The sequence below is a fragment of the Pocillopora damicornis genome, chromosome 6 (assembly GCF_964200805.1).
Source record: "Pocillopora damicornis chromosome 6, jaPocDami1.2, whole genome shotgun sequence".
NCBI lineage: Eukaryota > Metazoa > Cnidaria > Anthozoa > Scleractinia > Pocilloporidae > Pocillopora > Pocillopora damicornis.
Window position 1 is genome coordinate 14,152,107 of NC_142675.1, and position 24,799 is coordinate 14,176,905.

General features: G+C 35.7%; 1 protein-coding gene across 2 annotated transcripts in view; it reads right to left on the reverse strand.

The window, feature by feature from the left end:
- The window catches only part of LOC113665389 (ubiquitin carboxyl-terminal hydrolase 9X), a 34,260-nt gene extending 10,910 nt beyond the window's left edge, over positions 1–23,350 (reverse strand). For both annotated transcript variants that reach the window (XM_089208643.1, XM_027181060.2), the window contains exons 1-42: positions 23,158–23,350; positions 21,547–21,996; positions 21,070–21,182; positions 18,659–18,771; positions 18,166–18,220; positions 17,454–17,504; positions 16,687–16,802; positions 15,943–16,009; positions 15,524–15,622; positions 14,811–14,896; positions 14,667–14,715; positions 14,093–14,182; positions 13,792–13,854; positions 13,193–13,282; positions 12,820–12,924; positions 12,465–12,563; positions 12,027–12,134; positions 11,767–11,883; positions 11,436–11,586; positions 10,724–10,811; positions 9,962–10,013; positions 9,776–9,847; positions 9,327–9,430; positions 8,714–8,828; positions 8,244–8,339; positions 7,562–7,797; positions 7,365–7,493; positions 7,159–7,270; positions 6,418–6,555; positions 5,977–6,097; positions 5,726–5,856; positions 5,331–5,396; positions 5,044–5,135; positions 4,432–4,678; positions 4,054–4,182; positions 3,725–3,781; positions 3,244–3,350; positions 2,991–3,099; positions 1,938–1,993; positions 937–1,027; positions 396–548; positions 34–97 (exon numbers count right to left, since the gene is read on the reverse strand). In XM_089208643.1, the coding sequence (XP_089064769.1) occupies positions 34–97; positions 396–548; positions 937–1,027; positions 1,938–1,993; positions 2,991–3,099; positions 3,244–3,350; positions 3,725–3,781; positions 4,054–4,182; positions 4,432–4,678; positions 5,044–5,135; positions 5,331–5,396; positions 5,726–5,856; positions 5,977–6,097; positions 6,418–6,555; positions 7,159–7,270; positions 7,365–7,493; positions 7,562–7,797; positions 8,244–8,339; positions 8,714–8,828; positions 9,327–9,430; positions 9,776–9,847; positions 9,962–10,013; positions 10,724–10,811; positions 11,436–11,586; positions 11,767–11,883; positions 12,027–12,134; positions 12,465–12,563; positions 12,820–12,924; positions 13,193–13,282; positions 13,792–13,854; positions 14,093–14,182; positions 14,667–14,715; positions 14,811–14,896; positions 15,524–15,622; positions 15,943–16,009; positions 16,687–16,802; positions 17,454–17,504; positions 18,166–18,220; positions 18,659–18,771; positions 21,070–21,182; positions 21,547–21,844 (4,435 nt within the window). In that variant the 5' untranslated portion in view covers positions 21,845–21,996; positions 23,158–23,350. The remainder of the gene's footprint in view (positions 1–33; positions 98–395; positions 549–936; positions 1,028–1,937; positions 1,994–2,990; positions 3,100–3,243; positions 3,351–3,724; positions 3,782–4,053; positions 4,183–4,431; positions 4,679–5,043; positions 5,136–5,330; positions 5,397–5,725; positions 5,857–5,976; positions 6,098–6,417; positions 6,556–7,158; positions 7,271–7,364; positions 7,494–7,561; positions 7,798–8,243; positions 8,340–8,713; positions 8,829–9,326; positions 9,431–9,775; positions 9,848–9,961; positions 10,014–10,723; positions 10,812–11,435; positions 11,587–11,766; positions 11,884–12,026; positions 12,135–12,464; positions 12,564–12,819; positions 12,925–13,192; positions 13,283–13,791; positions 13,855–14,092; positions 14,183–14,666; positions 14,716–14,810; positions 14,897–15,523; positions 15,623–15,942; positions 16,010–16,686; positions 16,803–17,453; positions 17,505–18,165; positions 18,221–18,658; positions 18,772–21,069; positions 21,183–21,546; positions 21,997–23,157) is intronic.
- Between the last annotated feature and the right edge of the window lie 1,449 nt (positions 23,351–24,799).

Here is a 24,799-nt window from a genome sequence, read left to right on the forward strand (position 1 = left end):
AAGCAAAACATGGAACAAAACTAAATTCCTTACCATTACCATTCCTAGCATCGATGATAAGCTTGGATGCAGGGAATATGAAATCCTCCACAAGATCCTAGAAGGAAACAATTTTCAACTTATTCAAATACAAAACGACAAACTTAATGACCTACTAAAGTGTAGTAAGTGTGGGCTAGATTATCTGCTTCACATGCAGGTTTTTCATTACGTGTTTGTTGAATTAACAATAAAATAGACTTATTACTCTACAAAAATGGCCACAGAAGCAAAAAAGTTCAAGACCAAAAGTCGACACTGAACAATTCTGTTTCATTCATATACAATGGGCAGCTGTATTTCAAGATACCTAAAGTATTGTAAAATTTTCTAAAATGTCTATTTGATATCTATACCTTAATAAGGTTAGGCCCATCCTTTTGTGAGCCAATTGCAAATTTCTTCTGAGCTGACTGAAAAAGTAACAATTCTCTTGTAACTCCAAGGTGACCTTCTAACAGGGAGTCATCCACTGCAGAGCTACCTTCCTCAGATGATAGCACTAAATCCTGAAATAATCAACAGAAATGAATCAGCCATTAGTAAAACTCGTACTGTGATAGCCTGAGAACAGGCTCTTGTTAGCGCTGCGGAGTGAACAGCGAGACGCCTGTGAAGAGTCTGCGGTTCATTTTCGTGCCAGGCCCCTTGTGGACCTCGCTTATCGGAAATTGGAGACTACTCATAAGTTAGTATCGTGACAGCTTTACGGCATTTGTTTTTTATTTCACAATGAAAATGAGACCTTAATTCGAGTTAATATCGTAAAAGAAGAAGGTACTTTAAGTAGTAAATCGTCGATTCAAAGATAATCATCCGGCACGAATCAAGTACGATCACTTATGGAATAAAAATTTGGCAATAGATTTTAAGTGAGTCATATTCCTAGTAACTAACCTTTGCTTTTTTGAGCCATGTTATTTCAGTGTTCAGCATCATCTCAGCCGTGGGCAGGGGACAATGGGTCAAGAAGGCATGGGCAAGTAATCTATGAATTTAAACCAAGAATGTAATTTGATTAAAAGTGCAAGCTAATCCAATGCACATTCTATAACACACTGGTCATGGAACTAAACCTGTAAGGTACAAAATACTATCCAGCCTGAAAGAAACACTTCCCGTTTTCGTTGAAAGACACTAATGCATGGATAGTTTGCTCAAAGTTTAAGATGCATGTAAGATTTGTATAGGTGTGTGCAAATATTAACTCAACCAATCGAACTTTTAGTTGAAGTTTCACGATTTCTTTGTTTATGAAGGGAGAAAGGGTAATTAAATCTAATCATCCAAATGACATCTCACTATGGTTTCAATTCATTATCCCTGTTGAAAAGTATAACTCGTTACCACTATTGTCCTTTATCATATCGCTGGCAGTGCCCGTTGGCAATATGAAGCGAATCCTGTGTTCTGATTGGCTATCCAGCCCATCTTGTCCGCTCAAGATTGCTCACTTTGATCCCGCGCGAGAAAGAAAATTGCTCGAGGTGAACTTACAAAAAGGTTCGTATTTTTTTGACAGTGTGTGCGATAAGGTCGCTAAAAGCATTAAAAATAGTCAAATTGAGAAAGCATAACGGCTCTCGTGGGTTTATTATGCTACATAGACAGTTAGCTTTCCCTCCCGTCTCTTGAAATAAACAAGTAATTCTTGACTCTTAACAACGCAAAATCTTTTTGTTATATAATAAATCCTTCACTGACCAACCTTGTTCGGTGAAGATTGCTGGATATTAGCCTCGTCTTCTTTTCCGTTTTCACGACCTCGACTTTGTCTTAGTCCATAAGAACGCAAAAAAAATGACCTCAACCAATATCCAACCATCTTGACCTCACGCTTGGTCGATAACGCTTATTTATTAACCACTATGACTAACCACGCTCCTATTGCTACTCACTTGCAAAACAAGCTAAAGTATTCATATGAGGAGCCAGCATGATCCTTAATGGAGTTCTGCAAGCGAAAGTCAAAGCTAACAAGTCAACAAAGTAATAACGGCAATCACAAATACAACTCGTGGTGCAGAACACTATCTAGTAATAACAAAAGAGTTTGTTTCCCTAACATGTCTAAGAGTGAGGTACAAAACAGTAACGCTTAGTTCACATCAACCAAAAAGTGAAACACCACAATTTGTTCTCAAGCAGAAGTCAATCTGGTTGAAGTAACTTAGGATCCTGTTCCTGTTGTAATAACTGATATCTTGAGTAGCACGACCTCGTCGTTAAGGTCATATTTTACTGAAGTAGGTCACTAGAGTATGACCTAAACGGTAAACTTTTTGCATCATACAAAGAAAAAAATTGTCAAATACTTGTCAAAAATACTTCGTTGCTGGTATGGTACACCGTTTCGTCTCAGCCAAAAGACTAATTACATTACCGCTCACGTATACGTTAACCGAAAAACGCGAATTAAACGCGCCAAAAATCGCATGCAATTGCGAATAAAAAAATTGTGCGCGTCAAAAAATCGCATGTGCGCGCACGACTTTGAGACATCAACCTCATTGGTATGTATGAGGTGGTCCTTTTGTTTTACTATTGTTGGCGGTTTATTGTTTTAAAGAATAGGCTACAATTCAAGAGCACTAAAATACTACACGGCTACCAACGACAAGCAAACTTGTTCATTGCAATAAACCGACCTTGCCAAAATGCTATTGCCAATGCTACCTAGACCTGGAATTTTCAAGCAAACTCGTTAAGATTCGCGCTCAAAGCACTGTTCGTGAATTCAAGATGTTAGCAGTCTGGTCCTCTAACGGAGAGGGATTCCTAATCGCATGTTCACGAGTTACTATATCGCCATTATTACCACAATTTGAAATTAAGTATAAGCTAGTCACTGGTTTAAAGCCAAGTTATGACCTTAAAATTAAACTAAATCCACCTTGGTTAAACAAAGAGTGAGTACCATGTCTACAGACAATGTATCTCTAAACACTCACCACAAGCACGGTAAAAAGAAGTGTAATGAAAAAGATAAGTGGTCTGTGACCGTGGGAACATCGTGTGGCAATGAGAAAGAACTGTTCTGCTGTGCTACATCGGATGGCTCTACACAGAATGAAACAGAAAAAAGATCAGATACACACTGCCAGAGTCTGTCATATACAAACAGGCTATGATTTTCCTTTAAAGCACTATTTCAAGGAATGTGGTACATTACATGAAAAAACAAAAATATATAAATTAGAATACCTGCTTTGACACATGATAAGGAGATCAATGATAAAACATTGCCAGGATTTGTCCTTTGTGAGAGTTTCAAGGAGACTTGGACATAAGGCTAAACACACACTTAACACCTATAATGGAAAAGGAATTACACAAAGAGCTTAGACCATACATTGCATATATACTTGTTACTCGCTCCTATTAATAGTTCATACAGCTTTAGTATGTTATTTAATTCAGCGTACATGAAACCAGGAGATGTTTCTCATTCTGTACAAGTCTCCAGGTCAGACTCAAAGAAGTTACTGTTAATAACTCATGTTGTGCTCTAAATCTTTTGTCAGCCTCTACTTCAAACAGGTAATTGATCCCAAGATAATAAAATACAGTAGAACTCTTTAAAGAGCAGTAAAGGGAGTCTCCTTTTTTGTTTGATTCGTTAAAAACTACTGCTTTTGAGAATTAAATACAGCAATAAAGTATAATTAGGAATGGAATAACTTACTTCAAGTGCTTCTCTTGCCACTTGAATGTCATCATTATCAAGACTTTTTGTACTTGTCTGCAAACAAGAAAAAACAGTATTTGTCCGCATTCAACCACATGAATGTAGGTGAGGAGATATTTACACCAAAATAAACAGAGTGAGCTCACCAAGGCTGTCACTGAGTTTCTTTACACAACTTCAAAACTTTGTTTAAGAGTAAAAAGTACCCGGTGTCGTGTGCAGTTTAAAAATTGTGTTTTGTTTGCCAAACAGCTATTTCCCTCATTTTCTTTTCATAAATTTAATAGGAAAAGGAAACTGTTAAGAGAAAAAATGTAAAATCTCACCTTTGAATCATAGGCTTTATGTATTTCTTCATTTGTTGACTGTATAAGATGTAGCATGCCCACACCTGCAGCCCAAGATAACCGCTGCACAGACTTGACTGCATTTAGATCGGGTAACGGCTCTGTAACCTACAGAAGTTCAGTGTGTATCAAGATATTGATAAGCAGAATATAAATTATTTCTAGCCTCACATAAAGAGAGGCAAAAAGAGGTGTGAGTTTCTACATGTCACAATCTAGTGCTGACAGCAAGGAATTTTTTTAATTATAGCCACACCAAATTTTTCCCTTTTTTTTCATTTTCTTGTACTCAAAACTAAATTGCAACAATATTTTGTCACCCACATCGTGAGTGTGTTATTTTCTGTACCTACTTACCTGGCTACTCAAGTGAGTGGCAAGTCTAACAGCCATGTTCCGTAACATGCACTCTGTGCCAGGGTTAGGAATATACTGCAAGGCTTGCTGTAATATGACTGCCGCATTATGAGCACTAGCAGAGATTGGAGGAGGGGAACAGGATGGGTCTGAGGGTTGAATAGCTTCTGCTACCACTGTTACTTGAGCGTAACCCACTACTGTCAGCAACAACTTGGCCATTTTAAGGAGTGTGTAGAATGCAGCTCTGTAAGTGAGAGGACAAGAAGGGAAATATTGTAAGTAAATGTTGATAGAAAACAGATCATAAATCTAGCTTCATGTAAATTTTAACCATCAAAACATAAGGTTGCATGCTTAAGAGTAACTGGTGAAAGTATGTTTCACTCTACTCATATAAAAAGGTACTGAAAATGCCACCAACCTAATGTGACAAAACAGCTACACACAGGTAACAATTAAGGAGACAACAATGTTTCTAACAATGCAACCCACATATTTTGTCCAACTCAAGTTTATTATCAATTTTGTCTTTCTGTCAAACAACGACAGACTACCCTCAATAAGAATTGGTGCCTCACTTCATTGCTCAGTGTCTATTCTATTGTGTACCTTTTGGTGATTACATCAGCATGTTGAAGGAATTCTGTACTTGTCAGCATATTAAGAATGCATTGAATGCCTCCACATTTCAAAAAGTTGACCTTCAAATTCACACAATTAAATTAATACAATATGCTACGATTAATATGATTACCATTAATTTTGATGGAAGTTCAGTCTGATTTACTGCATACTGAGATTGAGATTTTGGAATAAGAAGGCTAAGCTGCATAAGTGCCCCACAAGCCTTAATGTTTCTTCATTTAAGACATACATCCTACACATACAGTACGCACCTGGAATTCTAAAGTTTGGTGATCTTGACTGGGTAATGCAGCCGGCATTAGAAGGGAATAAACAATCTTAAAGAAAATAAGGAATAAAGGTGACATCCATGTCAAGGAACAGCTACAGAATATTACCATACCTCCATTACCATAAAGTAATGCTCAAGATAAATTTTTGTTGGGAAATCAAGGGTGAAGCAGCACTTCACGTACTATTCATACATGTATTTTGTTTACAATCATTATTAGCGCCTCAATAGTTTAATTCCATATTTGGGTAGAGATGCATGCATGCCATTGACTGATCAGCTTACAGACTCCATCTTGTTTTTTAATATCATACCACTTAAAGTTTATATGCATCTCACTGTATCTATTTATTTGGCAAACATCATGTACTATACCTCTAGGTTATAAAGAACTTGTGTTGAAGAGGGTATAAAGAACATGTTGTCAAGTAAAGGAGAAGATGTTTTAGAACTGTTTTCTGAAGATGCTCGACAAACATTCTTGATATTTCCGACTGTCTCTGTGTCTAGAAGAAAATCATTCACATGTTGTTTTAAAATGTAGAGGACTGAAAATGTAATTCAAGCCAATATTGACATTTAATAAAACTGTTGGAAATTAATTGTTGCATATAAACACAACTCACCTGATGGTATGAGATTAAGGAGTTGTTGAACTCTCTCCCTTAGATCTGGAATGTTATGAGCTATACCTTGATCAGATAGATCGATTAGGTATTGCATAAAGCTGTGCCGTTTGGACAACATCTAAAGATAACAATTAATGGGTATCATACATCAGGTGCTGAACATGACTGTACCTTAACAAGGTAGTTGTTCTCTTCGATGACACAGTACGCTTATTACAAAATGTAAGGCAACAGTAGTGTAACCTTTCTAAAAGTACAGGTGTTCTGGTATCATTTAATCAGGAAAACATTTGAAATTTGTTAATCAAAGTAAGTCAGTTCACTGTTATATGCTTCATAAAAGATACAACCACGAACATACACCTGTACACAAAACCAAAATTTGCAACTGCGGTTAATGATTTGTTAACCAAAAATTCATCTTTTAATCTTCCTTACCACTCCTGGAAGGCAGTTCTCAGCATCTAAGTTTGGACCATCCAGAGCAGCTGGTGTAGACCCCCCTGATGAGTCTGATGATGAATCAGGTGATGATGGCATGGAGCTATTCATTGTTCCAATCTTGGCTGTTATTAACTGTTAATAGAAATTTGATCCTTAATTCAATTCATGAAAACAACATGGGGGTACAAGAGGAAAAATTTGGTGAATTTTCAACAGTTTTTGGAATAAGATATCTCATGACAGATTTGTTGCAATGCCTTGAAATTTTGCCACAAGTATCATCATTCAAAACAAAACTTTTCCTGCTTGTATTTCAAATAAAGGCACATTATCCTATCATCGTATTCTGCAAATAGGCTAGATTTAAACAAAAATCTTTCATATGTGAGAAAATAAAAGCAATCCGAAAAGGTCAGGTTAACCCCTGGTACCACCTTAAAACTGATATCATCATTTAAAAAAACATTTGTGAGAACAATAACAAGTCCAACAAAATAACTATCTATGATGGGATAAATTCATACAAAATATTTAATCTTTAAAAATTCTTTGATCTGAATATTATTCCTCTTAGCAATTATGGCATAAGATTTAAACGATGTCCCTTTCCACAGGAAAAAAAATTAGTTTCTAATGATGTGAGATAAGGATCAATTCAAAAAAACCAAAACAACAACAACAACACAACTGTCAAATGCAAATTCATTATAAATGAAATACAAGTCTAACACTTACTGTCCTGTCTCTCAATGGCACTTGTGAAATTAGTCTCTTGTCATCAGAAGGACAGAGGATCTCTCCATTGACATACAGATCAAGCCTGGCTGTCTGTAAAGAGTTCTTCAACCTGTTGTAACAAACAGACAAGCAATAATTTAGCAATATTAACGAAAACACCACAAGTGTTACTATCTTTCATATTCCAAAAATAAACAAAAAACCTGCTCATGACTTGTCGTCTAACGGACGCGATAGACTCATTTGTGTGTGACCAAATCTCAAAGTCTTCTCCCTGGCGGCCATGGGATGGGAATCTGACAATAAGTGAAACATGTCGGCCACGGCATGACCTGCAGAGCAGAGAAACATTCAGTCACCTAGTGCATCATTTAGAAGATAATTTGAACACAGTATCTACCTTCCATGAGGTAGGATTGCTCGTTCCTCTGCATGTTCATCATCACACTCAGCAACATATTCTTTAAGAACTGTCAGACATCTCACTGTTTTCTTTGCTTCTTGCTGAAGCTTTTCCTTTGGAATTGGAGACTTGTCTTCAATACGTGTGATCTCTGTACCCTTATTAGAAAATACATCTGCTGATTGGCGAATCTGGTTTGTACAATTCAGGATGAACTTCTCATGAATGTCAACCTGTAGAAGTATCAATATTACATAGCAACTTCATATAGGTAATTAAAAAATAAAATATAATTTTTCAGGCAAGAAGTTTTGATCTACCAGATTATCAATTTTCCACATTCTTAGAAGGAATATTTCACTGAAATAATAAATATTTGTCTTTTAGTGTATGAAATGACAATCAAACTAATTCCTAGCTTATTTAGGGTATCACTGCATTGTACATCTGTACATACTACTATGATGACAGTCTAATCTAAAGTCTACATGGGAAGAACAAAGCTATTAAATACTTCCACTCATCTCTTCTTCTCAATAGCCATTCAAGTTCTAAAATATGCAAATTTGCAGAGTAATGACATCAGAAACTCAACCAAATTTTTGATCAAAAATGAAGAAAAGATATACATTTATTGGTCAATTTGACTTATCCTCTGAATGTCAATTTTTCAAAATACCTGTGTAGCCCTCAGTTTAGGTCCCAGAGAGGTGAAAGTCTCCTTAAGCAGTTCAATGGCACGACCAGCAATGTCATCTGAACCTTGAAGTACCACCTGAAAATCATGGCAGATGACACTGGTTAGAAAAATTCTTAACCATTGAAAAACTGTAAACTGCAATGATAATAGCTATGCATGTGTATTTGCAACTTATGTAAAACCAGAGAAGTAGACGATTTTCCTTGATCAAAATGACTCTCTGTTTTGTTTGATTTTGAAGTCCACACCACTTTCTATAAGCTTTAGTATTGAGAATAACATTAAAATCGTGAAGACTCTTTTCAGAAGTGATGCAGTGATGTAACAAACCACTTTCAGTATGAACAAAAATATTCAACCCTGTTTGACAAATACTGAGATGCAAAGGAGCATTCAGATAATACATCTAAGAACTATATGTAGTTTCAGCATGAACAATGAGTAATTACCTGCCATAAGTAATCCACTCCTATCAAATCCAAATCCTCCATTAAGTACGCTCTTCTCTTAGCTACTAGTTTACCTTCTTTGACATTGACTCCTCTAAAGAATCTTTCAAAACACCTGATATGAAAAAGGAAAAAAATATTGGATTTGCAAGTTTTGTTCATTGAAAATTATTTTGAGGTTTAATGCAGCTTTCCTCTTTGGATGTGAAAATACAAGTGGTTAAAGACCAAAAAATGTTCTTGTGTTCCATAAGTTTGTAAGTTTCTTTCATTTGTGATAAACAAAAAAACCTTCAACACCTCCACACTGATTGAAAGTAGCATGTTTTGAAGGAATGCACCTTACAGGTTTGGTTATGAAACATCTCTGTTAATGATTGGGAGGAGCAAAGTTTCCCTATGATTTTTGACTCATTAACATTCACAGCAAATAAAGTGCCTCTAATTCTTGGAAATATCACAAAAATAAAGTTTGGATGGAATTTTGATCAAAAAGCCCTGTGCAGCTAGAAAATTTGGCAATTGTTCATTACTTTTACACAGTACTGTGTGCTAAAAGGATGGTGCAAAATGGTGCAATGTGCACCCTACTAAAACTTTTTTTATCACAAACCTTATGCCATTTTCTGTTAACAGAGAAGGATCTAACTTGAGGACATTTCCTTCAAAGAATGATCTGCAGATTTCAGGATCTACGTCTGGTTCATCCCCCATCAACTACAGAAAAAAAAAGGTAAAATAATGCATCCATGCCATAGCCGACAATTGAGGAGTTGGGTAGAACCTCTGCTAATGTTCACCTTGATTAAGGACATTACAGAAATCCATTTCCTTTTAAATCATATCAATTATTGCAACATGAATGCTGTACTTTACATGTGTATATTATTAGTCTTCTTATACCTTTGTCCTTGCAAATGTTTTGCATCCCAAAAGTTTTGAATTTGTGAACTGACTAGTGTTTCAAAATGAACACCAAATAAATTACTAAATATTAGGCCTCATAAAATCATACAAAACTGTACATGTGTTATTATTAGGGTAGACCACAACTTTTATTACTTTTGAAAACCACTTGAAGCAACTCTCCCTATCTGATGATAAAACAGCTTTTTCTGCAAGACACTGCCAGATCTGTAACAAAATGAAGTTGATAACTCAGTCACAAAACCACTCAGCCCCTAATTAACCAATTCACTGACTGATAATTGAAAAGTTAGTAACTGACAGATATCAATGTTGACTTGCCAATTTGGCTTGGTGTTCACATAGCCATAACTGTCCATCTTTGAGAAGAAACCTAGAAAAAAGAAGTATATGAAACAGATTAGCTAACAGACAGTTGTTTACTTACTGTTCAAGTGCAGAGATTCAATCAAGTATTTGGTCTGTTTGGGTGCTACATAGTGCTTTGTCTTTGTTAGCAAAATAAACATTTCTTTGTTTGAATTACCACTAGTAAAGTACAAGTATACTTCATAACTAAAGGAAGGTAAGATGCCTGTTTCACCATATTACTGCTTTACTGGCCTTACAGCAGTCTCAAATGTTACTTTGTGATGATAAGTCTTTCTTCTGAGAATCATCAAATTTTGCCTAAGACAACCCTGCCACCACTTTCCAGGAAAAAATTCAGTCTGCATTGTGTTAGGTATCAATTTTCACTGGATGTACAAAAAATGATTTTTTAACTGGCACTTAAAAATATGAATAGCATGTAGTTGTTTCTTGAGGCTTGGTGGGGTCAGTTAAAGGCTATCAATAAAGTATTACCCCTTTAATGTGCAGAAAAGTCTTGACAAGTTTTTGTTGAAACACTACACTATCTATCTCTTTCTCTTTTCAGGAAGTCTAGTTCACTTGTTGTCAACACTGACAAAGAGGAGAAAAGGGGAAATGTTTTGACATGTGTAATAAGGCTTCTTGTCTTTAAAAATTTGTGTATGAGCTGTGTATATACACTGTACAACTCTCTGGTCCTTTCATGTCTGTTTCACATACACTCAGTACCTGAGAAAGTTAAGTCTCTCCTGTACTTGGGTCACATGATTGTACCTTCCATCAATTTTTATATCACTTGGGACTACATCTGGTTTGCCTAAGACACATATTACAGTCAGTTATTATCTTGATTATCCTCAAAAAACACAGTTTGGCTTAAAGGTTACTAAAATTTTTTTTCTGTTTGAAACACATGCCATAAATTGTAGTGCACTTATTGAAACATAATTGTGTATAAATGTTTTGTTTATTTACTATGCTGGACTAGTTTTTACTCTGTTGAAGGGCTCACGTTAACTCTCTAAATGGCCAATTAATATCATCAACTCAGTTGATACAACCAAATTATCTCAGCTCACTAGATGACAACCATGGTATCCTTAGGCAAATTCTTAACTGAGAAAGTATTAGTATCACTTCTTCCACCTTTCATGTTCTTTCATCTACATGTAGGTATAAATAATGCTCTAAATTTTTATATATATTGCAGTTTTATTTGTTTGTGTTTGCTGGTTTGTTTATGTTATTTTGAATTTCTTATTCAAGTCACTAATCACAGCCATGACTTGCAATCATTTGGAGATATTTTGCAACATTTTGTTGTGCTTTTGGGTATATTAGCCAATCTGAGCTGCGAATAGCAGAACATTTACAAATTATTCACAACAGTGATTCATCTTTGAAATAATTACCAGTTACAAAGGAAAATCAAAGATCCTACCTTCCATCAGAGTGTGCACTTTCTGCATGTAGGTTGCAAGATTATCAGCAACTAATTTTACCAAGGAGTGAGTTTGTTGCAGCTGATTTATAACTTCATGTCGATAATATACATGAGGGTTACGCTGAGTGTGAGAGTAGTTTTGTGGAGCCTTACAAGGTAAAGAGTACAAACAAAAATGATTATACAGTGGTAAAACAACATGATGTGCTGAGCAGCACTACACTAGGACCATGCAAACTGTCCAAAATGTGGAGCAAAATAATATCAAAAGACTACATTGACAGTGATCACCAGGGTAAAAATGCAACACCCTAACTAAAAAATATACCTCATAAAAAAGGGAACATATTTCTTTGATTTGCTTGAGTGCAGGTAAAACCCAAGTGTCACTACGTAGCTCTTCTATACAACGACCAATCCACTCTGTTTTTTGAGAATCACGGTCCTGCAACACAATTTCATGCAAGAACTGGATTATATCAATGTACCATCAACAAATTAACAGGCCCCAGTTGCAAAGACATTAATGGGGGCTCACAAGCAAGTATAATTCAATTGAATATAGTGCCACTACATCCACTAAGTCACCTGTGAGCAACTGTAGTCCAAAATCTTGATATGTGCACTTAAAGCTAAGTCCATGATGTCTGTTGGGACATCTTCACTGTGAGCAAGGTTCCACAATAAACCCAACACCTACATAAACACAACAACAGGGTAAGAAAATTCAGGTTTTTGCATAACAACAAGCAAATGGCTTACATGTATCATAGCCCGGATCCTTAGCCCTTGTTAAAGAAGAAGTACATACATGTGTTTGTACATGTATGCCTCTGCAACCTCTCCTCCTATCTCTACTAATACTAGTAAGAGGTTTCTACAAAAATTAATCACCTATTGCAATATGATACTCCAAAGAGTTTTACAACCTTATTGACTTCAAGTGGGCTGAAGATCTGATTACCAATTCTGCCAATTTGACCATACATGTATGTAATGTAGAAATAAACTCTGTGCTCCATTCACCTTGTGTGCCATGATTCCTTCTTTGTCATCTTCCGCTAAACGTCTTATTAACTCCAACAGTTTTTCCCTCTGCTTTTTACTAGCATTTGTCCAGCTTTCCTATAAAAACCAAAAGAAAACAAAACATTCCTAATTTATCCAAAAAAGGTTTAAGCAGCTTTCATCTCTATGAGTTTGACAACAATTCAAATTCTTGATCAATATACAAAATAAAACAAAAAAGGGTTTGAAGATGACTATTCCCATCCTAAATTAGACCTTTGGAGTGAAATTTGTTCTTTGACAAATTCCAAATCAGAAAAAACTGCTTTTATGCAAATTTGGAAGAAGAGACCACAGAAGTAATTTTTTTTACCTGGAAACAAGAAAACAGATGATCTAGCTGTTCAGCAGAAAAATCCCATGCTAATTTGGCCAAAAGGTCGTGGATATTCTTTACAATTGCATCATGTTTTCCAGCCTGCAAGAAACATTTGAAAAAAAGATCAGTGTAACAAGAATGATGAAACCTAACTTGAAAACCAGGGTCCAGTTGTATAAAGGGCGGATAATGCTATCCAATGGATAAATCACTATCCAGCAGATAAGTGATAGCAAAACATAATTATAGCTTTATCCACCTTATAAAGATTTATCCAGTGGATAGTGTTATCCAACCTTTAAACAACCGGGGCCAGCACCATACAGTACATGTACATGTATAGTAAGGGTCAACTTTATATACAAACCTGAGCAGCCCAAATGTTGTCCAAATCTTCTAAAGACAAAGCCTTTTCCTTTATAACAAACCGCAAAATTTTCTCCAATTTTTCAACATACTAGAATAAACAAATATAAACATGTCACTCCATATACTGTGCATTTTATGCACATTATTGAGAGCATCATTGCTAGATAAGTATTTAGCAACTACATGTATGCTTGTTCTATTTCAAAATTATCCTAATATTTTAATCACCATCTCAATTCTTATTTATATTTATATATGAAGTAAAGGAAAGTAAAAAGTGAACATGGAAAAACCTAGCGCACAACAAACATATACATAACTGAGCAATGTATGCAGCAACTCTTTAAGGTTTTATTGTCTTTACACACACATTGTAGGCTTTGCATCAATTGCAAAATATATGATTAAAACAGTAAATATAACATGGCAGTGCCACAACAGAGCTGAGGTGCAATGGCTGACAAAATGTTGTCACCAAGCAGTCTCTATAACTCTGCTCTATGAAAGTTTCTTTAAGACACCAGGGTTACCAATGACAAATACATCAAAACCCTTCTAATAGTTCAGCTTTGTGTAATCATTTCTACAATCAGTAACCTGAGGTTGATGAAGATTGTCTTTTAACACTATTGAAAGGACTCCATTTTTCTGGATCCACTCCTGTAAGGTAAGTAAAATACAGTAGTGAAAGGTACTGTAATTACACTGTAGTAGAGGCTAACTTAATACATGTACAGTGTAGGTATATACATACATGGGTAATTAGAATTGTTTGTTAACCATTTGGATTTTGTTGAATGTGTAAGTGTCAGTATTGTATAGTAGCTCTTTAAAATCTGTCCCTGGTATACATTTTATTTTTATGAAGATATGCGAGTATGATGTGTTTAATACTCACAGCCATCCTCTCTGCTGTTAGCCACTCCTCCTCTTCTGCTACCGTGTGTCTGTGAGTGAAGTATGATACACCTGTGATAACTTTGTTTATCTGAAAAAGAAAAAGAAAAAAATATATATATACATATATTTATATAAATCAATATCAGTACAATTGTGTTTTGCACATAAACACAGCTGGAACCAAATATCCTTTAATTAGTGTCTTCCTTTAAAAAGTCACCCCTTCAACATGTATTTGTAAAAATTTGGAATAAGTGCCCCCATCTCGCACACCCTCACTTACATACAAATTCACTGAACTTCATATTTTTTTATTGATTCTTTTTTAGTTTATGAATGGCCAAAGAGTAAAGTACAGTACAGTTAAGCAGCTGATGCTGTTCTTAACATACAAATGCTGTACAACAAACATGATCATATTAAGTCACAAATTTGATAAAGCACTCATTGGCTTATCCAAATTTTAAAGAAGACCCATAAGGGCTATACATTACTTGAATTAGGGGAGTGTACTAATCTCCAGTTACTGCACATGCAAATGTATCGTACAGAACAAAGCCTCACTGTATTACCTCATTTAGTGCATTCATTTTCCCATTAAATGAAGAAATTTGAAGTAATCTATTGAAAGAAGTACATGTAAAAAGGTAAATAATAAACAACAGCCCCTGAAGCCACACTGAGAATTTTCATTATATTTTTTATCTTTAACCAACCTGAGTATCATTTTCAGTTTAAATGTTTCCAATTGTTTGGCAATGTCTTCTCGAGATGTCAGTCTAACTGCCAGGTTTTTAAGAGCCTAAAAACAACAGAAGTCTCAATTGAAAGTAAAGTTGCAAAGTTTCATGCACTCAACATTATTGAGAGGAAATACATGTACTTTAAACACACAAACTTATATAAATGTAGGTTTACAAATACTTCAATCACAGTCTGGGAGAATTTGTTGAAACAAGAAAATCCATTCCTTCTCTTTTCCTAGTGTAAAGATGGTAACCGTAATCTACAAAAGATTTATTTTGATAATCTAAACAAACACTGCAGGGTGCTCATTCTCCTTTCCTCCCATCCAGTCTCTACAGTATTCTTAATTGCAACCTCATTTGTCACCATGATGAGTACGAAAAAAAATTTGGCAACTAAATTTGTAGTGAAATATGACAGCCTACAGCACATGTATGTTCAGCAGTTCTGTAGGAGTCTGTATTCACTGTCATTCCCCAATACTTATGATGTCAAATGGTACATTAGCATTAAAAAAATAGTAATCCTCTTCTACTCTTTTTTTTTTACTTTGTTTCTTCTTTATGTTCTTGACTAATTCTTATGTTCTTTTAGGTCACCAGGTAGCCATATGAAAAAAAGTCAAACTGGGAGTGAGGCTCTTTACAAAGAATTCAGCACTTAAACTTTTTTTAAAAAATACCTTGATAATAGATGAGAGAGCATCATTCTTTGCTTCATTCTTGGCCTCTTTTTTAAGCTCATCATCAGTTAAGTTCTCAAGAAATGTTGGAACAAAATCCTGCAGAATTTAGAAAAATTTGCTTATACACACTGTTGTAGAGGTTATGATGGAGATTATCCCCATCTGTAAGTAAAGCCTGATAATTACAGCTTCTACTTTTTTGCTAGAAAGCTACCTGGCAATTCAATGAAAGTTTCAGCATTAGTGAAGTGACGCTGAATGATTTTTCCTTTTACAATGTGATTTCATTTCCTATTAATTTCCCCACATGATGGGTATGGGGTTTGAATATGGACTAAGCGATTCAGCTTTTTTCGATTTTTTCTTTCTCCTTTCCTATGGAAGACATTGCTCTTTTCAGAAACTAAATTACTCACTATAACAGGTAAAAAGTATTTTTCTACGGTGCTAGTTGTCAGAACCTCTGCACAGGATCCAAATGGTCTAAAATAAAAACACATTGCTGTTGTTAGTTGGGTATTGCATGTTTATGTCATGAAATTATTCTATGTTTTCTTTTATTCTTTTTTATCTATCAGTGTACACTGCATGCATTAAGTAATGATGAAGGTGCAAAGACACGACACCATATCTTTCTTTTAATTAAGCATTGTATTGTTAACTTTGTATACCACTAATGTTGCTTATGCATATCAATAAATATACAGCACTATGAATGATTTACTACTATGAGTATCAAATACAATCACACTGCATAATAAACAATGACTTGCTCACTCAAGCAAAGCAGAGAGAGCACCTCAAGATTTTGCACAAAAGTTTGCTCTGTAATAAACAACAACTTGCAACTGAATTTCAGTGCTATTGATAAAAAATGACTTACTAACTCAAGCAAAGCAGAGAGAGCACCTCAAGATTTGCATAAAAGTTTGCTCTGTAATAAACAACAACTTGCAACTGCTCTTCAGTGCTACTGATAAAAAAATGGCTTACAGCCATCATTTACATGAATCCTCAAAGATTTGGCTCTGCATGTACATTTACACCACCTGAAATAGGGGTAAAAATTGAGACCAAAGCCACCCCTGACACAAATAGATTCCAATATGGTTGGATTTGCATGTTCAATGTAAGGTATAAAAATTTACAGCACGACAAACCTAAGGAGAGCTGCTAAGAGTGGGACACTAAGATTACTGCCATCACATATTCTTTCCTGTAAAGTGCTAAAACCTTCCAAGACACCAAACTTGTTCACTAGATCCACAAGCCATCCCTACAAAGATAAAATTTAATTGAGCCATTGGTTACAATAAAAAGAGGAATATAAATTACTCTCAGTTACATGCATATGTATGTGGATATTAAGACAAAATTATTGTATTCCCAGCTGTGACTGTTTTAGTCATCATAGTATCTAGAATAAAATTTCACAAACAAAATTTGGGTATGTTTTCATGTATGGAACAGTCATGGCTTACTGCTACATGTAGCTCCAAATACAAGTGGTGTGGTCAGCTGTTTTGAATATCCTGTAATATTGCTGAGAGTGTCTTTTTCGGTGACCAAATTTTATTCTGCTAACCATTTCATTGTTCTGCCAAATGGCAGAAAGGTTGAGCTTGAAGCTGTAAATCACAATTCTTATCCCACTTGACATATCTTTTACACTTGGCTGTAGGTTGTTGAAAGCAATTGGATCCTCAGCTAAACCTGACTAAACAAGTAGAGTCTCACTAATTCTTTTATTTTCTTTGGAACTGTGAAATGGTAACCCTTTCCATTCAAATGCAATATTTAACTCCTCCCTGATGGCAAAAAAAAAAATCTCTCACAAAGCATGCTACTCATGATCTGTGGAGAGAGTCACTTCATTCAAACTGTGTTACACCTACATGTAAGTTTATCAATTAAAACAAATATGTACCTTTGGTGACCTGGCATCAGGAGGTCTGGCATAAATTAAATTTTCAGCCACCTAGAGAAATAACATAAAACAATATTGAGTAATTTTCTCTTTGTATAACATATGTTAACAAAACTGATTATTTCTGTAAGAGTAGATTTCTGATAATTTACTGCAATCATTCAATGTCAGAGATGAGAGGTGACAAATTTTAGAAGCTTATCAACCTGCCAGTATTCAAACCTACAGTCACACAATATTTAATTGTAACTTTTGAAACCCATCAGAAAATGGCAAACAACAACCAGGTGACTGGATGAAAGAATAAGAATATTTTTGATCAGCTATGTTGCATACAAGTATGGCTGAAAAATTAACGTGCTTCATGAAGGAGAAGAGCAATTAAATGTTCTGAGCTATGAGAAATCCAAACCAGGAAGTTCCATGCTCAAGTAAGTAGCAGCACATGTATATACTTTGTCTACAGTGTACAAGATACATTGTATATATTGGCAAAAAGTTTGCCTCCTGCTAATTCAGATGTTTAAATTTGTTAAAAGAGCACTGCTTTGAGTCAATAACACTTTTCCTTTTTGTTTTTTACTAATACATTAATTTTTGGTTTGTGCAGTGAACATAAAGAACCTCTATACATTTATTTAATGGAAGTTAAAAATAATAATGATGGTGATGATAAATACATTTAAACAAGTACAATGTTTTACCAACTGACCTGAGCTCCCTGTGGAACTGTCTCTGAAGGCCTAGCACCATTGTAGATATTAAATCTGACAAGTTAAATACATGTAACTCTAAGTACCTTAGGTCAGCACATTTTTACTTCAAAAGATAAAAAGCAGAAACACACAGTGACACATACCCTTTACAGGAATAATACACAGGTAAATGTAGTAAAATGAGAATGGTTAAAACAGTCAGTTACCAAATTATATTTCGAACAAATCTCAATTGAACAGTGTAGAGGCTAGATGTCTGCTGCAATACTTTAAATATACTTAATAGGTAAATAAAAAAATCATTTTGAAATGATATCAAGTGAAACATAATTATATTAGTGTTCCTGAGGTAGAAAAAAATAACTCTAGTTGTAAATTGTCACAGTTAAGGGACCAGGGATGATGAAGGACAATGAACATTAATTTCAAAATAGAAAAACTGCAAAAATGAATTGACAATTGCTACTAAGACCAAACAGTTGTACATACCTGGACATAGGATTAAATACTAAAGATAGAAGATCAAGAAGAGGAAACCAATCCTGATTCAGTTTTGTAACACACAACTCTACAAGCTTCTCTGTGTTCTTTAAAATAGCTTTCTGAATGGATAAAAATGGAAATTGAAAACACACTTCAATTTATAAAAACAAACTGATGACAACATTCTGACCAAAACTTTCCATCTGCTCATTAGCCATTATATTTTAAGGTTCCATAAAAGAGGCCTTTAAGTTTGTTGTGGTGCACCATTAACTTAAAGACTATGTCTAAAACTCATAGATATGGCTCCCCAAGCAAACCATACACTATTCAGATGTGGCTGTGTCATTATCATAAAAAGTATCTCAAGATAATTCTGAAAAACACATAACAAACTAAGACAAATTACTGTTGAGAATTGCTCTAAAACAGCTTTTAATATGAAATAACAATAAATTAATCAGGAGAGAACATTTCCCAAAACATAAGCTTAAAAAGGAGAGGTACAGCTTGATATACAAGTGTACATGGAAAACAGACAGAAGACTAGAAACCTGGGAGTCCAAGGGTTTCATTTAAAGAAATGTAATGGGGAGGTTGCAGAGATTCATTGCAACCATTAATTGCAGGCATGAAAGGTATCTCAGTACCCAGTAACAGTGAAATATAATCTAGGACTGATTAACTGGGACAGAAGAAAAAAAACCAATAAAAGATGAAACTATAAAGTGCTAGGTACAGTATTGTGCAAAAGAATGCAAACACCTGTCTATGAAATTCAATAAAATTCCTAGCTTTTTGATGAATTTTTGACCGAAACGAAACTTCTACGACATTTCGGCAAATTTTCAAGGCATGTATTGTTTTGAACAACTCGAACTTTTGGCGACATATTCCTTGATGGTGTTAATGCGACTCAAAATTTCAAGCGAAAAATTCATTCTATGTGGCAAATATTTGGGACGAAAATTTGTTGCTATTGTTCATTCTTCTCAAAAAGATTTGGTTGAATTTGTGGTTTGCTACTGCTCTACGTAAAACTCCCATGGAATTTCCCACTACGATTTAAGTCTCTGCGCGACCTGTGTTGTTTGCAACCATGGCAACACTCAGTGTATCAATTGTGTTGATGCGTTTGGGATCATTTACGTACTCTACTTTTGGTAGTCATCATGGCAAAAGTTTCAAATTATTCTACAAAAAAAAATCAAGATCCTCCACAACAAGGCCTCCACCCAGCTGAAATACTGAAGGCATTGAAATGCAAAGGGTTACTGGTGAGCTTTTCCAGTACTACAAGCATCTTTAGAAAGTTGCGTCTCACTCTCACTGGTTCTGTGGCAAATCTACCTTGATCAGGAAGACCTCAAAAGCTGTCTATGGAAATGAACAGTGTATGTGGGAACAGTGCAAAATAAGTATTGGCAGAAGATGCCAGAATTTACGCAAAAATAGGGCAACGTGACCAAAATACTAGTTGTTTCAGCTGTCATTTATTAATATTCAGTGCTGTTGCAAAATGTAAAGTATTTCACACCCTTTGTTTCACACAACTATTCCAATCATTTGAGAGTTTATTTCCACCAAATACATGTCTCTTAGTCACAATTGCTATTCATCCCGATTTAATTTTGTTGTTGTAAATTGATCAAACACTGAACTGGATATGATGGTTTAGACTTGATTAAACATCAGGAAACTGAAGTTGATGTGCATAATATCTGGATTCATCTGGGAGATAATTTCAGCCAAGTACATGTATCATAGTCAGAATTACTGTAAGACGCTTAGGAAAATTTACTCAATTTTTGTTGTCATCCACAGATTGAGCCCAGAATTGGACATGATGACTTTTTGGTGTTTAGTCCATTAGTCTACTGTGTTTAGTCACAAATATTAAGTGTGTCTGTCATGGTGACTGAAAAAGGCTGGAAATATGTTTGAAAATATTTCGTGTTGCTTACATGAACACAAAACAAACTTGATCACTTGCAGAAGGCTATTGTCAGTTTGAAGTGAAATTTCGAACACTTATGATTGAAGAGACACTTTCCACCATGAATTTTTGCTTCATGGCAAAAATTCAACGAAAAAGTGTCCTTTGTTCAAACGAAATGTCGCTTAACATGTCTTAAACTTTAAATTGGATTTTTCTTCAAACTTTTGATGAAAGATTGCTAGAACAAATAACGAAATTTGCCAAATTCTGTTTGCGTTACTTCTGCACAATACTGTACATGTAGATGACAACCACTGTTGACCAACATAATGGTCTGTGATTATTTAGAACAATAAAAAGCCTTGCAAGTCTTGAACAATCAAGGAAAGTAGCAGTCATCCACAGGCATAATAGCTTGGGCTAAACTCATTCTAACTTTGGATCCACACAATCAAAAACCGAAAAACATGTGACTTACATGAATGTCATACTTCCACCCATTAACTGCTTCATCATTAAGAATTTTATGAAATGATGTGGTCAAGCCATCCCGAAAGAACCGCTGGCACTCTTCACTCTTGGTGTCTAGCTCTGTCAATTTTAAAACATTATTAAGTTTAAAGAAGATACATGTTTATTCATCCAGATCTCACAGACTCTGTGTACATTTTAGGATTACTTAACATGTATGCATAACATGTATGCATACAAAATAAACTTAGTTTTGTTCAAACCACAACTTTTTGTTGTCTGGTATAAACTGTGTATGACTATTGCATATCTCATCCGGTCCATGATTCCTGCTAATGAATCACACTAAATTTAACAATAAATATTCCTGGTCAGAACTACATGAATATGCTCCTATTTGTTTTCCACAAGCTACAAAGAGGAAACCCTAGCCCCATAAAACTCTTATCTCTCTCTGGACAAAAGCATATACATGAACTCATACCTGCTCTACAAAGTTTGATAGATGCCTCTAGGAGAACCTCCAGTTCACCCTTGGGAAGGACAGGTACCACCCAACGTGGCCTGTTAATCATCTCATCCAATTTGGACAATTCAGTAAGAGGAAATGCCACTTCTCCATTAGGTAACAATAGACTAGCACTATCATCATTTTGTATAACTGAGTTCTCATTGTCCTGCTGTTGACCAGAGTCATTTGATTGGCCACCTTGTTGTACAGGTGCGGTACTGTTGGGAGGAGCAGAGTCCCCACCAGTCCCTCCACGCACAGAAACAGTCATTTTGCAATAATAAAATATCAAGTGTCACGTAACAACCATTTATGTGTGCAAACATCAATGTAGTTTATGAAAAAATATTGCTGCTCTTGCTCTTCTACACAGTTTAAAAATGCATGTCCACTATACCCAGACTTAAAGTAACAGCTGTTGATCTGAAAAAAGGAAAAGATACAGCATTCTTAATGAACTGTCAGAGTGGTGAGTAACAATAACTTCTTTCCTGTATTGAAAAAGGTTCATTTATCTCAGGCGTGTGGTTGGTAATTAATTTCAAGAACACCATTAACTAATCTATATCCAAGAGAACACATGCAGATATCTCTTAGTGGTATGACAACATAATACCCTGAAATGAGAATGAAACCATCTCTAAATTATAAGTAGGGAGAGTATAACCTACAATTGACAATATCTGTGAAGAAAATAAATGATGAAGGGTAAAATAATATTTTTTAGTCTATAAACTTGATCATTTCTCAAAGAGATGTCTCTGGAATTCATTCTCTGTTCATATAGATGTACAACAAGGTGACAGCAATTTCACACACCAGCACTTGATGCAAATTACTTTAAGACTTGCTCTATAGTCATGCAGCAAAAACAAAAATGACCACAGTTTTAAATTTGTAGCTTCTACTTAAGTGTTATTTGTAAATACACATATACAAAATACTGCAAATCATTTATCAAATCCCACTGTCATGAAATAACACAAAGTAATCACAGGTCCACGATGTTTCCCAATGACGTGAGTGAATATAAATGATAGACAACATATAAAGGCTAAAATTTTAAAATTTCTCTTTCTCAAGCGAAAGATCAAAATGGAAGCTAGACAAACATAATAATCGATGAATGGATTTACCACAAAGCTCATTGTTTGTTATCCTGTTAACAATAAACTGGGAAGGTTTCAGGCATTGGAAATTTACCATTCCAAATATTCACGTGTTCACTTGAACAAAATTCTTATTGTTTTTTTTTTATCGTCACTAGTTGAGGATACGCCATGTCTAAATGCACATACATAAATGATACTAAAACAAAAAACGAAGGCAGCCATTAGGTCATCTACGACCGAGAAACATCAATGTACAATGCATGTCGGACAAAAAATTATTTCCTAAAGTTCAGACTAAAAAGTTCAAGCTGTCAACATGAAATAAGTAGAAATATTCCCTGATAATTATGTCTCGATTTTATACCTTTCCCTTTTTTCCGTCAAAACTGACAGGAAATGCAAGGGTAAGCAGGGTTCAAAGTGGTTTCGACATCGAGACAAAATTGTTCGTATATAAAGGTTTGAACCTTACCTCCTTGTGCTGAAAGAATTTCACATAACAGCTTATTCATAAAATAACACAAAATACAGGCTGGAAAGGCTGAATTCAATTTTCTAGCCCTGATATTTTGGACAAAATCACTGTTTTGCATGTGGAGCAGAATCCTCCTTGACGGATCACACATGCGTAGTTACTTCCTGTGGTCACGTGCTGCTCGGTAACTCATTCCCAGGGATCCCTAACTTCACAAGGAAGCACTGGAACATCTAAATGCTTCATGTCAATATGCCATGGAGTCTCTCGACTGCGAAGTCTTACCTTTGACCAAAAGACATCATTTGCTTTCGTCATTCGAACTGTTGCGTACTCAACACGGTTTAGTTTCACTGAGTACTGATGAACAATCCCATTTTTTTCTCCAAGTATGCCTGTGCCATTCACTGAATAAAGTATTCCTTCAAATTGAAATTTACCGTCTTAATTTTCATCATCATTTACATCACGATATCGGCATTTATATCCTCGCACTGTTTGTATCCGGGAAGTTTGTCACCATGGCCTTGGTAAATGGCCCCCTTGCCATGATTCTCCTATAATTCAATGGTAGAACGTCTCGAGTACTTATCGGGAATTCTTTTGGGAGCAATTGTATTTTTTTCCTCGAGGAGCGGGCACGTGTTATCTACTGAATAGCATCGTCCTTCACTTAAACCAGCTTGTCGCAGAAAGTCGACTCTCTACCTTGGAATGGTCAGCCTCGTTCCCAAGAGTTTACTGAGATCGAGCGTATTTTAAAGGCCGGTAGAGGAAAATAAAGGAATAAAATTTTGACAACAGAAGTTGAGGAAACCTCCATTCAGCCTTACCAAGACTAACATTAATTTATCGGTACTAGACTCCGTGACATCGTCGTAGCCAAAAAGTAGGTTTATTTTTAACGTCTGAAAAAAACATCAATCCGTTTTTAAAAAGCTGGGCATTGTTTCTCCTGTTGAGTCAGCGTTTGGTGGTTGTCTCTCCTGTTCTTGCTCTGAGTGCGTAGATGCGATTTCAAGCTGGTCCATCACTGTGCTGTATCCATCAGCTGGCTCTGCTTTTGCTCTCCTGATTTGGCAATGATTATGGCGAACTGGTCCAATTGCTGTTTTGACCACGCAGGACCTTGGTGTGGGCTTTTCTACTACCTCCCCATGGATCCATGGCTGATACCTGTTTGTGGGGCGGGGTTTAGGGTACACTTTTCCCCTTCTGTGAACTCTCTAAGCGGGGTTAGTGCCTTCATGTCTTACTGCACCTTTGACCTATTTCTCTTTCTGCAATGTTGTAGTTTTGGGACGAGCTGACTAGTAGCTATAGGGATAATGTCCCGAAGTTTTCGGGACATCTAGCGCTTAGCAGGAGAATAGTTGTATCCATGTTGGGGTGTGTTTCGGTACGCTAAGAGAGCTAAGTACGGGTCCTCGTTACGTGATTTCTTCAAGATATTCTTGACAATCTTGACTGCCGATTCTGCCTTTCCATTTCCTTGACTATGGTAGGGTGACGATTTTGTACTGGTAAACCCGTACTCGCAAGCGAGACGCGAGTACTCATGGCTGACAAACTGTGGGCCGTTATTAGTTATACATTCCTCTGGAATTCTGTATCGGGCCGAATTTCTTTTCATGGCGTA